Consider the following 14,141-nt stretch of genomic DNA (forward strand, 5'->3'; position numbering starts at 1 on the left):
TTATTGTTTTGTTATGGACAGCACGTTTTGACTTTTGTCTTGGGAGGCACTTTTAAAATAAAGTTTTACCTACTAATAAGAGAAATAGCCATGATATTTCAATAATGTTCATTTCCTCTCTTATTTTACAGCGATAAAAACTTGGACTAAACTTTTCCTCTCAGGACATCGGTCTTGTCACAGATAAACTGATAAAAGCATCACAATTGGTAACAGTTAGGACCAAATCTTTCGCACCAGTTGTCTGTGTGACTAATTAGCTCACTGTGGACATTGTGCTAACAGTGACTCAGCAGTTCTGCTCAAGTTAGAAGCTCTTTTTCCACACACCGTCAGTTGGGGTTTGCAAAATGTCTACAGAAAAAAATAATACCTTGGGTTTAGTTTTTGCTTGTAAATTAAAAAAAATGTAGATTTATTTGTTTTGTTTTGTTTTTACATCTGATCAAACAATCAATCAAAGCAATATAATCTGTAACAGCTCATATGTGTGACGTAAATCAGACTGTAATGTGACTGAGACCCGAGAGAGTCCGGCTGACAAGCATCGATCATCGCTGACCCTTCTACTTCTTCTAACACAGCTCTTAGGAGCTCCTGATGGTGAAACTTAGAGAAGGTGACTGAGAAAGTGATGCTAGATGAATTTTAAAATTACATAAGAGCTGAAATAGACGGGATCAGAAGGGCTGGACTGGACACCACGGCCCCCGACTCATTCTTAGCTATTTATACTGATTGAAGCTGGAGGCTCATCAGATTGTACGTGTGTGTGTGTGTGTGTGTGTGTGTGTGTGTGTGTGTGTGTGTGTGTGTGTGTGTGTGTGTGTGTGTGTGTGTGTGTGTGTGTGTGTGTGTGTGTGTGTGTGTGTGTGTGTGTAGCTCTTCAAGTTGTCCTGGCAGCCAGACTTTCCACTTTGAGTCAGCTGTCAAAACAGCACTCATAAATAGAGGGTGAGTTAGCAGTGACTATAACAACAAATACACAAAATCAACACACACTTGGATCCTTCTGAAGGATGGTTTGACAACAACTGGAGCTAATTATTGTGAAGTGTTAAGCCTTCTGGAATATTATTAGACCCTCGAGGAATCGCTTGAAGAAATTGTTCACACACACTCAGTACAAAATGCACTTGCATTTGCTCTTTTTTGGGAAGTTTTTCTTTGAGTAAAATAATAACTAAAATTAAGAAATTAAGATTCACAAAAGTATCTGTCAGCTATTAAACAGCAACTTATTTCAGCAGAAGTAACATCCTGCACATCCTCTTATTTATTCTTCTGTCAAACGGTGTGGCCCAGTGTGGGGGAAGTGTGCTTTTACTTTAGTTACCATTGCAGAGTAATTCCCCCAGAATTGTGTTTATTTTTTGCTGATTTTGATTTATTGTTTCCTTTAACTTTGGCTTCAACTTTAACTTTAACTTCTCCCCCATTACTTACTTTGTTTATTGCTCCAGCTGTGTGCCACAGCCTCTCAACCTGCCCTCGCCCCCAGAAGCGCTGCAGGCCGATAGGCAGGGCAGGCCATTGTTTAGTAGTGAGACCACGAAAAGCTGTCATATGACAGCATTAGTCCATTAAGGTAACATTTTGTTGGCATTAAATGGGGGACTTTTATTGTAGACAAGGTGGGATCAGCTGATGGTGGCTTCACTCATGTGACTTGTTTGCAGTTCTAGGGGGCTTCATGTGTCCTGCTAGCCTAGTGAACTAGACCAAATTCTTGCTTTGCAAAGTTTTTTAAATAATACATTTATTTAGTCTGGCTTGCCAGGCTAGTGTCATGCAGCTATAGGAGAATAACTGTTGCATGAGAACTGGGCTGCATGTGAGTGCTTTGGGTTTGAGGAAAGTGCCCACAGCATCGTCAACTGAGTGTTGCGTGGTAAAATGTGCTTTCACGTCAGATTCTCAAAAAAAATCTTGAAATAGAAGCTAGACAGATCAGAAAAATGAGTGGACAAAGTGACGTAGCTGAAATGGAAGTGAATGTATCTTTGGTTTTCTGTTCTTGTCTAGCACACACAGTAGAAACATTTTTACGTCATTTGCTGACAGTTTTGGCTACTTCCAGTTGCCTTTGTCTGAGCTTTGGAGATGTCACATCTGTTGCCATTTATCTGTGGGCAGTAGAGGTCGATGTCGCCTTCTACCCACACCTTCCTCGTCAATCACCACTTTCCATGAAGGATCCAGTGTGTAAACTCCGGTAAAGGGTTAATTTACAAATAAAAATATTTACAAATATCTGGCAATGGCTCACCATGAAGTAAGGGGTTAATTTACATCTAATTAAGGAACCGTAAGACACAAGATTCCATAGTAAATATGAAATCAATTTTACGGATTGTTGGGTTATTTTAACCAGAAGATTGGAACTTTTTATTGCAGGGATAATGTAACACTTTGTATTAACTGAGAGACAAGAAAAGAGATTCACCTTTAAAACGTTTAAGAAGATTTATTTCTAAACAATTTTAAACAAGACTAACTCTAACTCTAAGTGATGAATGGATCTGGTGTGAATGAGACGTGAGATGAATGGTGTATGTGTGAGTGATGTTGTAATCAGAACTCTTGTATCCGGAGAAGCAAGTCTGAGTGATGTTGTGATGTTTTGCTTTTAGCTATGATCGGAGTTTCATAAACACATTCTACGCCATATTGTCGTTCTACACATACCCTTAGGATGAGACCTCCGTACAGATCCAGAATGCCAGGTCCTCGAAACCCCCTTTCGGTACCGGAGCCGATGAAACAGCATCAGCAGTACGACAGACTGGTCTTTGGATTGTCTCCAGGTAAAAAGCGACAGTTGGTTGACAGCATCAGATGGACCTGGAGGGTCAGTGAGTTCAGCTTTTATTCTGAAAGGAATCGTTGCTTGGTTGGTAAAATGCAACAGATTTTATCCAGCTTGTTGGTTCTTTGCTCAAAAGGGAAGTCCCGGTGGCCGGTCCGATACTTCTCTTAGCATGCGGTGAACTGCAGAGAACTGTAGAGAACTCAGAGAACTGAACTAAGATGGCGTGGGGACTGGTTTTATTAATCTGGATGTTTTGATTTCTGGTCAAATCAAAGTTGGCAGATTTATAAACACCACAGAGACTATGCCACGCTTCAGAAAGGAAGGTTCTGATTGGATGAGTAAAAGCAACGTGTCACGCATTTACATTGTGTCATCAGCATGTCTAGTGCAGCTAGACTAAAGTCATATTACTTATTACAGCATATTAATCACAACATTGTCATTTCACAGATTGGTCAACATTATATTATTGACGAACACTTTGTTTGATTAGCTTTATTAAAATAGAGTTTTTTGATTTATTAAAAGGAAAGAGTCTTTTTTCTTCATTCTTCTCTTGAGCTGGAAAGAAGCAGTTTAGAAGCAAATGCATGACCTTGAGACAGTCTCATGCAGATTAGTTCTGTATCAGAGGCATCTGTGGAGAGAGGGTAAATAACCTTCAGTGGAATAGCACCTCCATCACGTTATGCTCCTTCATCTCTATTCATGGTCCAGGGTCGCCTCTTTTGCAGTGGTCTATTATGGGCGATTTCTTTATTGCGTTATCTGTTTCTAGTTTGGTTGCTCTGTGTGTCTTCAGCTTGTTTCTCCTTCACATTCTTTTCTGCGTTCCATTTTCCGTGTGTTGAGCTGGCATCCTGTTTCTCCAATGGCGACATCGTCGTCTACTGCCCGCAGATAAACAGCAACGGATGCGACAGTGGAAATAGAAAAGAAACACAGAACATAAACAATGTGTTTTAGCAAATGTCACTGTTCTGACAAGTTCTACGAAAAACTGTTTCACCTTATGGCTTCAAGCATCACTTAGCTGTGCTTCCCCACCAATAATCAATTCACTTCAGGTAAGATAATGAGGGCTCATGAGTACTTCACATAACCCCACTTATAAAATATAATAATCCTTTAAAGAAATGCATGAAATGCCTTGGTCAAAAGTCAGCAGGATCACCTTGCAGCTCTGCTCCTCACGTGTCTTTGGAGGCAAATGTACACATCCAGAAGAGGAGAGAAACTACATTTGAAAATCCACACGACCGTCATAATTTTGGTTTCATATCTCTGTCAGACTTTTAAGAGTACGATGTTTTATTTAAATTCCAGTGAAAAAGATTTCAGATGACATGGCAGAAATTGTTTTTTAATTTCTTCCAAGATTCATTTTTTTCTGGTAAAAATGCAGCGTGTTCAGCAACAATTCTTCCTGACTGGATAAAATGTTTGGCTGTGCCCACATTTGTTGCCAACCATCTGCCACAAAGCCACAATGACTCATTCAGACCAGCCTACGCTCCTTTGAGAATCCATAATTTCCACAAGGTACCTCGTTTTCTATCTAATCACCGCGTACTGTACCTTCCCGTGTTTCTCAGTGGCTCTGCTGTGCTAAATCAATCACAGACCTGACTTTGTGGGCGGCTAGTGCTGCAGATGAAAGATCTGCCTCGTACAGAGGAATTTTACTGTCACATATGGCGACTGTACATTATCAGTTTAAGAGCAATGCTTCTTATTTCTTTTATTTTGTTGTCCATTAAATGTTTGCCCTTAAACTTGAAATAACTCTGTTTCACATCATAAAAGTGTTTCTGCTTTAAATTGCACCAGATAATATCTTCTATGTCCCAAACAGTATCTTTTTTTGTACTAAATTATTTCTTGGTTGCACCAGATAGTATCTAATGTGCAACAGATAGTATATTTTATTTCCCAAATAGTATCTATTGTGTTCTATATAAAGTTTTATGTGCATAAGATATTGTCTATTGTAAACAAGATAGTATCTTGTGTGCACCAGATAGTATTTTTGTGCACCAGATAGCATTTTTTGTGCACAAGATAGAATCTTGTGTGCACACGGTAGTATTTTTTGTGCACAAGATAGTGTCTAGTGTGCACCAGATAGTATTTTTTTGTGCACCAGATAGTATTTTTTTGTGCACCAGATAGTATCTAGTGTGTACAAGATAGTATCTTGTGTGCACCAGATAGTATTTTTTTGTGCACCAGATAGTATCTAGTGTGTACAAGATAGTATCTTGTGTGCACCAGATAGTATTTTTGTGCACCAGATAGTATTTTTGTGCACTAGATAGTATTTTTTGTGCACCCGATAGTATGTTTTGTGCACCAGATAGAAATCTTGTGTGCACCAGATAGCATTTTTTGTGAACAAGATAGTATCTAGTGTGTACAAGATAGTATTTTTTGTGTGCCAGATAGCATCTAGTGTGCGCCAGATAGCTGTGTGCATCTGATCTTAAACATAATTAATAATAACTTGTTTGTTCCTGTTTTTTCACATATGCTCTTCAGAGCCCCAAAGCAGGAATGACAACTTTTAGTAAGAGAATGCTGAAGGTTGGGAAACATGCTTGTGTACGTCGACACATCACAGTAAAGATAATTAATCACATAAATCCACATATATACACCTCACACGAATGTGACTGGGATAGTTGAGGTTACTTACACTTTTGTAGCTACAACCAGCAAAATAAAGTCGTCCATCACCTCAGAGGGTGTGTTTGCATCCTAATGTTCATTTATACAACAAATCCTTGAAAACTTGACTTAAGTGTTGAACATGCAAAAACACAAACCCCACCCCCCACGTAGTGTTTTATGTAGTGAATATTATACAGTGAGTGAACCTGTGAATGTTTTTATGCTGTTCATTTAAAAAATAATGCATATTCTATTCTATTCTATTCTATTCTATTCTATTCTATTCTATTCTCACACACTTCAGCCCTCTCTGCTCTGACACCTATTAGTTCGATAATTGACGCACAGAGCGACAGCAGTGTTTGCTCCGGTTTTGAGCTGCCAGGAACCGGCAGCGACAGATCCAGTGTCTAAACGCTGAACCGGATGCTCCAGTTTTTTGGTGTCCATTACTCATGATCACAATACCACTGATACCACTTCAACACCTTTCTCCCTGCTGTTTTTATTTGGCACTCATAGAAAAGAGGTCCAGCTTTCAAAAAGGGAAAACAAAGAAATGTTTGATCCCTCTAAATTTGAAGAAGGAAATTTTGTGATTCTTTTGAAGGGAGTGTCTGAGGAGTTACCTTCTATAACCGCACAATAATTTGGGGCGGTGCACTGAATCACAATTGTGATGAAAAGAGTTTCATGTACAAAGTGTTCTTGGGTTTTTGTTTTCAGCTGGGGCCAAAGAGAGTCTGGGAGACAGTCATGACGAATTATCGAGGGCCGATTTGAACCGTAGAACAGAAGTAGGAATCCTAGATTGACCATTAAACTCTGTGTGAACCAGACCACCTCACTGCAGCTGGTGTGTGGAAACCTCTAACATCTTCACGGGATCATAGAGGGTGTAATTGTGCTTTGATCAAAATCAAAACATCAAATTCTTCTTACCCTTACAGGAATATGATCTTTTCTTTTTGAGAATGACATTTTTAAGGTATTAAAACTCTCAGCAAGACTGCTCATTGCACCCCCCCCCTACCCACACACACACTCACACACACACGTGCATGCACACACACGTGCATGCACACACAGACGTGCACATGCACACCCTGTAAACCCTGAGCGGCATGTCTGCAGGCATCTCCTCTGAGACCTGTGGGTCATCTCTGTAATTTCAACACTTGTCTTTCTCTTTCTATAACACACACACACACACACACACACACACACACACACACACACACACACACACACACACACACACACACACACACACACACACACACACAGCAGCACCGGTTTAACTGCATTATGAAACGGCCCTCAGGCTGCAGATGAACCTTCATTCACTCCTCTAGTTAATGCTCAGTCACCTCGCAGGAAACCTGCGCAACACAGACGGGGTTGGCCGCTGCTCCACGTTTAACAGACACCTGAAAAGCCGATGCAGATGCCACTTTGTGGATTTAAATTAGCGAAAACCTTTTTATTTGTCTTGCAGGAAACTGAAAAATTGCATAACGGGACATAGAAATATCACACAAGCCTTGCATGGTGTGATAAAACGAGCCTAAATAAACCAAAAGTTCATCAGACATCAAATAAATTGAGCTTTTAAAGCTTTTTTTTTATTATTAAAAGCTCAGACATTTAAACTGTCAGGGCTGGTGTGTTTTCATCAGGTTTGTATCTGGGATTAATAAAGTATCTTTGAATTGATGTATATACATGTTGAATTCTCAGGTAAGCAGGTTGAACAAAGATCCTGATTAGATCTGCCAGATAAACATCACATGAGTGGAAGTGTGACCAGCTGTTTGTGCTGCTCAAGCCAGCGAGACATTCAGGATCAGTCACTTTCAAGCTGGCTGGTTTCTGCTTAGATGTATTGTTCAGATCTGTTAGAAACCCAAACACTTACATGTGAAGATGCTGCATGAAATGCAAGTGCTGAATTAAAATTCCATTGCAATCTCACGGGAGATGACAACTCCGCAGAAGGAAATCCTTTTAATCCTGAGAAGATTATTAATTCATTGCAGCGACACCAGCCTAGCCACAGGTGCAGGCTGAGGGGAAACCTTAGAGTGTCAGTGGTGTTAAATGAAAGGTCAGAGGGGCAGAATCGCAGAAGTTGTCAGGATTCAGACTCCAAAGTGTTAAGTCAACTCTCCGGCTGACCAAAGTTAGACCAGCCTGGGATTTCACGAGGAAATAAACCTAAGGATATGAGAAAAGCAGGGGAGAAAATTTTGTTTATTGTCTCCTGTCCCTCTTAGGTTTCTTTCCTGTCCCCTAAAAGCGGATCCAGGCTTCGGGGGTTGTAAATCTGAACTTATCTGCATGCTGCCTCTGACACGAACCGGGAGCTCGTGTAGGAATCCTGGCTGCGGAATGTAAATTAGGCCCCATGTGGACCTGCAGCCAAGCTAGCCGGCACGCAGTAAACTCACAAGTTCAGAAATAATCACGGATATTAAATCAGCTGATGGGTCAAACACACACACACACACACACACACACATGCACACACATGCACACACGTGCACAGCAGAAAATGTTGATGCATTGTGAGTCTCAGCAGGAAAACCAATTAGACTGATCACTTTCCTGTTTGCTTTCAGGCTGCTTACGATCCAGATAATTTACTGATATGCACATGTGTGAGTGTGTGTTTGAGTGTAGGTGTGTGTGTGTGTGTGTGTGTGTGTGTGTGTGTGTGTGTGTGTGTGTGTGCGTGTGCACCCAGCAGTTAGTGTGAGTCTAATATATGTGGCGTGTTGTGCAGGACGCAGTCAGATTATGTTGCTATATAATGCCATATACAATTACAGCAGGTGTCAGAGTGCTCTCTCTCTCTCTCTCTTCCCCCCCCCTTAAAGAGCACTGGGAGGAATGATTGCTCTGGTGCCTGCTGACCCAGCATTTTTGCTGTTTAAAAACTAAACAAATGTGGGAAAATTTAAATTAGTTTAGGATTAATTTCACTTTGAAGATAGACACGAACACATCTTTTAGATCTTATAAAACCCTGAAGGGGTCCACAGCACAGGGCCTTGTTTAACTCAAGAGAATGATCAAATTAAAATGTTATCCATGACTGATAAACCACTGACTCCCATTTACACCTTTTCATTTTATAAACATGTGATGTAGAAGTTTGTGTGTGTTTTTGTTGCTGTGATTTTCTCATTAGTACTTTGTCAGGTTCATTGGTTCCCATGGCAACCAAAAACTGGCCCACATGTTATTTCTGTGGCTGAATTTACTTCAGAGGAGTTTGAGCAGACGCCAGCTGAAGAGTCCTTATAAAAATAGGTGTGTAAACTTGTAGGTGTGTGTTTTTATGTGCCAGGGATGTTGGCTAAAAATATTTCCATTTAGTGATTGGCTGACAAGCAGAGAGGCTTTAAGTTTACACACGTAAACACAGTCTACTCTTGTTTAAGAGCTGAAAACACATACACACACGCATGCAAGCACGCACGCACACACACACACACACACACACACACACACACACACACACACACACACACACACACACACACACACACACACACACACACACACACACACACACACACACACACACACACACACACACACACACAGATAAACATAGTGCCAGTTCCTCCTGCGTTTGCTCATGAATGCAGAACTCTCCTCTCACTTTACAGTTATCGTGTCTCGTAACGTTTTCAAGCTGCCCATTAGCTCCAGGGAGGAGATCAAGGGTCATAACCCCCCCCCCCCCCTCTTTTTTTTTTTTTACTTTCAATTTAGTTGCAGTCGCCCTCCTTATTTGCCTCTCCTGGACAAATATGTATTTTTAGCAAAAGGTTTTAGAGTGCAAGTGTGGCGAAAGAGTTCAGAGCTACAAAAGGTCAATGAGGTTGTGAAACAGGAATTTTTTTAGAGAAATTTCAGAAACTTGTTGACAAGGAAGACAGGAAGTGGCAACTGGTTTAAACTTTCCTTCACAACACAGTGCTCTAACCATAAAATTACAATCTATGCTGCTTAGTGGCGCAGAAATAGGAAAATTAGCACAAATTATAAAATTGATTTGCAAAAACCTGTTTCTGTAAGGAGCAAGTGTGATAAGGGGCTGGTTGTAACTTCGTTGTTTAACAGTCTTATTTACATTCTTTTCTGGACAAGCGAGCTATGATAAGTACTTTCTTCACTGTGATGAATGTGTCTATTTAAATCAGATGAGTAAACTCTGCCAGGTAGTCTAGAAAGAGAAGGTGGACAATAAAGTTTCTCCGTAAAGTAACACTGAGCATTTTCCTGCTCCTCCATCCTACTGGTCGAAAGTAGAATTACAACTGTCATAAACAACCCTGTCATAGCTAGCACTAGCAACAAGCTAACACTAGCCAACTACAGTTTTTTTTTACAGATGTTAGGACCCATTTCTCAATACTTAGGTCACATTTGCAAAACTCTACATACAGTGTGCACAACAGAAGTCTATGTGGGCCAAACTGAGGATCAATTATCATTGCTTTGGCACAAAATGCATTGAGTGACTACATCTCTCAAATGTCATGAAGTCCCTTCTCACTCAGACACAACAACTGCCAAAAATCATTGTACTAACAGGACATTTTGCACTTGCTTACATAATATTCACAAAACTGTAAAACTTATGTTCAAAACAATAACATACTGCAAAACTGAATACGACAGCAAAATCCAACAGCAATATGTAATTGAAACATGAATGCAGTTTAACCAGCCACAGCTGACTCCAATTGTAGATGAACAGCTGCACAGGTGTTACACTTGCAATGTCATTAGAAAAGTAGTCAACTGCTGAATAGGTTTGTGTTGTTCCTGAGTTTCATGTTAGAGTAAAAAAAAAGAGGGTGAGTGATGGATTATCAGTATACGCAGGTGAAATGCTCGCAATACTGTTAGCTGTTCAATGGGTGGAAGAAAACAGACCATTATTCTCAGTTATTTGTTCAGACTCCAGCTCATCATTAACCAATTTAAAGTGCGGCCATTCAGAAAGCAGACCAGACATACTACTAGAGATTCAGCTAACACTTTATAGAATAAGCATGATGGGACTTAAAATAATTTTTTATGGATTCCAGCTCATTGTGGAATCAGAGGTAATGAAGGAGTCGATAAGTTGGCTAAGCAAGCAACGATAAATACATCGGTTCAGTTAGATATTCACTTTTGTCAAAAAGAGATCAAGAGCATAATAAGGCAAGAAATGAAGAAGAAATGGCAAAACAATGGGAGGAGGAAAGGAGGGGAAGATGGTTGTATGACATTCAAAGAAAAGTAGGAGAAATGAGAAACACTGGAAGGAGTAGGAGAGAGGAGGTGGTCATTGCTAGACTAAGGTTTGGACATACTGGGTTAAACAATACATTATTCATGATAGGGAAACATATGCAGGGAAATGCGATTATTGTGGCGAAGACGAAACTATAGTTCATGTTATATTCCAATGTCAGAAATGTCAGGCGGAAAGAAGGACAATGGTTCACAATCTTAGATGAAAGTGAAACTGGATCTTGTTGATTTATTGAGACAGAATTCAAAAAGTGACTGTTTTCAGATTTTATTTAAGTTTTTGAAAGAGATAAGGATGTTTGGGAGACTGAGTTTTTTTCCCCCCTGTTTGGTTTTGTTTTGTGAGCGCTGTTCCAGACCACACTCCACACTAGTTGGTGGCGGTAATGCACCATTCGTTGTTTGCCAACCGCCAATAAAACACCAAAAGAAGAAGAATAATAGGTTTGTGTTGTGATGTAAACATGGACCCAGCCAGAAATGGAGAAGTGGCTGAAAGGAAGAATAGAGGAGAAGAATAGAGGCTGGGAGAGGGCGAGGAGTACGTATGCGTGGTGGCAGAAGAATAAGAGGAAGATCAAGAGCTGGAGTCTCAGATGAGATCAGAGCTACTCTAATTGATCATGTAGTAAATCATGGTCTCTCAATGAGAGAGGCTGGTCAGAGAGTGCAGCCGAATCTGCAACGCTCTACAGTGGCATCTATTGTTAGAGTTTTCTGGCAGACCAACAGGTAACTTGTATTCTGCAAGGGCATGTGACTCACTTACACATGTCAGATGTCAATAATGTTATGTGTAATTGTTTTTGCATTTCTGCTCTAGGACTCAACGGTTACCTCACACAGGAGTGAGGGGAAGGATGTTCACTGATGTGAAGGGAAACCGCCATTGTTGTTATGGCAATCAGAAACAATGGGATAAAGCTCACTGAGATCAGACACAGTATCTTGGCAGACAACGTTACCTTTGCAAATATTCAGTGTAAGCCTAACAACAATTTCCAGAGTCCTGAAGAAACATCAGGTCAGGATGAAACATTTGTACACTGTGCCTTTTGAGAGGAACTCTGAACATGTCAAGCAACTCAGGAACCAATATGTCCAGGTAAGAACGGTTCCAGTAATGAACAATACCAAACACACACAATTTGTACACATTTACTACAGTAATTTAACAGCTTATGTTGCCTTGTGGATTGTGTTCAGAGAGTCATGGAGATTGAAGGCATGCAAACACATCACATTTTCATCTATGTGGATGAGGCAGGTTTCAACTTGGCCAAAACACGGCGACGAGGGAGGAATGTGATTGGGAAGAGAGCCACAGTGAATGTCCCGGGCCAGAGGGGTTCCAACATCACGATGTGCGCAGCAATATCCACTGATAGACTGCTGTTACACAGACCAGTAGTTGGGCCATACAACACTGGACGGCTCCTTGTGTTCCTGCATGATCTCTATGGAAGGGTTGTGCTAGGTGAGGAAAGGGATGCGGACAGATGGAATCAGCCAACATATATACAGTGGGGCAAAAAAGTATTTAGTCAGCCACCGATTGTGCAAGTTCTCCCACTTAAAATGATGACAGAGGTCAGTAATTTTCATAGGTACACTTCAACTGTGAGAGACAGAATTTGAAAAAAATCCATGAATTCACATGGCAGGATTTTTAAAGAATTTATTTGTAAATTCTTTAAAAATCCTGCCATGTGAATTCATGGATTTTTTTCAAATTCTGTCTCTCACAGTTGAAGTGTACCTATGAAAATTACTGACCTCTGTCATCATTTTAAGTGGGAGAACTTGCACAATCGGTGGCTGACTAAATACTTTTTTTACCCCATTGTAATTGTATGGGACAATGTGGCATTACACCACTCCCATGCAGTCACAGAGTGGTTTGTGGCCCATCCCAGAATGGAGTCCCTTTTCCTCCCACCTTACTCTCCATTCCTCAACCCCATAGAGAAATTCTTTGCCTCGTGGCGGTGGAAGGTGTACGACCATCATCCACATGATCAAATGTCCCTTCTGGATGCAATGTACGCTGGATGCCTGGACATATCAGCAGTAGATTGCCAGGGATGGATCAGGCATGCCAGAAGATTCTTTCCTAGGTGTATTTCCCTAGATGACATAAGATGTGATGTGGATGAGAACCTGTGGCCAAATGGAGAAGACCGAGTAGATTAGCATATTGAATCTGTATCAGTGGATGTTGTGTCAACAAAGTCTTGTGTTCTGGAAGTACTTAGTGCAAAAACAACTACCATTAAAAGTAAATGAACAACATGAAATATTGACTAATTCTGCATAATGTCTGATTCATTCCAGTAACATCTATTGGAAGTATGAACAAAGATGTGTCCTTGTTTTACACAAGAAAATGTAATGCTACATGTTGTGTTTTTTAGGTCTTTGTTTTGTGGGTGACAGTGTGCTTGTCGGCTGTCAACCTTTGCTAGTGTTCTGGAGGAATGTGTTTGTTTGAGACCTGAATGAAGTGTTTTGGTGGTTGTAGTGCAGTTTGAATGTGAAATGAACTGTATTGCCAAGCTGAAACTCAGTTAGGAGAACTGTGTGAAGTGTCTAGCAAAAGTGACATTAGTATTGAGAAATGGGTCCGAACGTCTGTAAAAAAAAAAGTAATACTAGAATAAACCACAAATTAAAAAGATCCAAAAAATGGTATTACAAGTCCAGTAGCAACAAAGCCAGGTCACCATCAGTCCGCGACTTCTTTAGCCTCCTTTAACTTCCTCAAACTAGGCTGTGCTAATGTTCACTCTGGTTTTAGCTCGTAGCTTCACCTCTGAAGACCTTTATTCTCTTTTTACTTCCAGGCTCCGCCATGATGCCAACCGAAAAAGCAAACTTTTTTTTCTTCTTGTGCTTTTTATTGACGATCAGTGAAGTGAAAATGCTAACCACTAGCATCACTGCTAACAGCTGTAAAGCAGGTAAGGAGCGCCCCCTAGGACACCTCACTGCTCCCCAAAACTATCAAGTGGGGTTTTTGGCCAGCAAAGGGTGCAGAGTGGTGTCAAATATGAAAATGGTCAGGTTTATAACTCAACAATCACTGAGACCAATGTTAAAGCTCTAGGTTAGAGTTTAAAAAAACTGTTTTCTATCTTTAAGGGAAGGAACATTTTTAAATTGAATGACTTATTTTCGTGCATTTGCATTTTTGTGCAAAAACACCCATCCGATCAACTTTCTGTCCTCATGTTGGTATGATCTGTTGTAGTAACCAGCAGAAAGCTCATCCAATTGTGTCTCTCATCAAATGAAGAGTCCCTTGGCTGAGGATGAGACATGAACACTCCATTAAGGA

General features: G+C 40.5%; 1 protein-coding gene across 1 annotated transcript; it reads left to right on the top strand.

Moving 5' to 3' along the window:
• The first annotated feature begins 10,360 nt into the window (after nucleotides 1–10,360).
• LOC139063740 (uncharacterized) lies at nucleotides 10,361–13,306 on the top strand. The gene is made up of 5 exons (XM_070546445.1): nucleotides 10,361–11,536; nucleotides 11,628–11,909; nucleotides 12,011–12,340; nucleotides 12,599–12,874; nucleotides 13,241–13,306. Exons 2-5 carry the CDS (start codon nucleotides 11,835–11,837, stop codon nucleotides 13,304–13,306), a joined length of 747 nt encoding a protein of 248 aa, XP_070402546.1. The 5' UTR covers nucleotides 10,361–11,536; nucleotides 11,628–11,834.
• Nucleotides 13,307–14,141: the final 835 nt, after the last annotated feature.

The sequence above is a fragment of the Nothobranchius furzeri genome, chromosome 17 (assembly GCF_043380555.1).
Source record: "Nothobranchius furzeri strain GRZ-AD chromosome 17, NfurGRZ-RIMD1, whole genome shotgun sequence".
In the NCBI taxonomy this organism is placed as follows: Eukaryota; Metazoa; Chordata; class Actinopteri; order Cyprinodontiformes; family Nothobranchiidae; genus Nothobranchius; species Nothobranchius furzeri.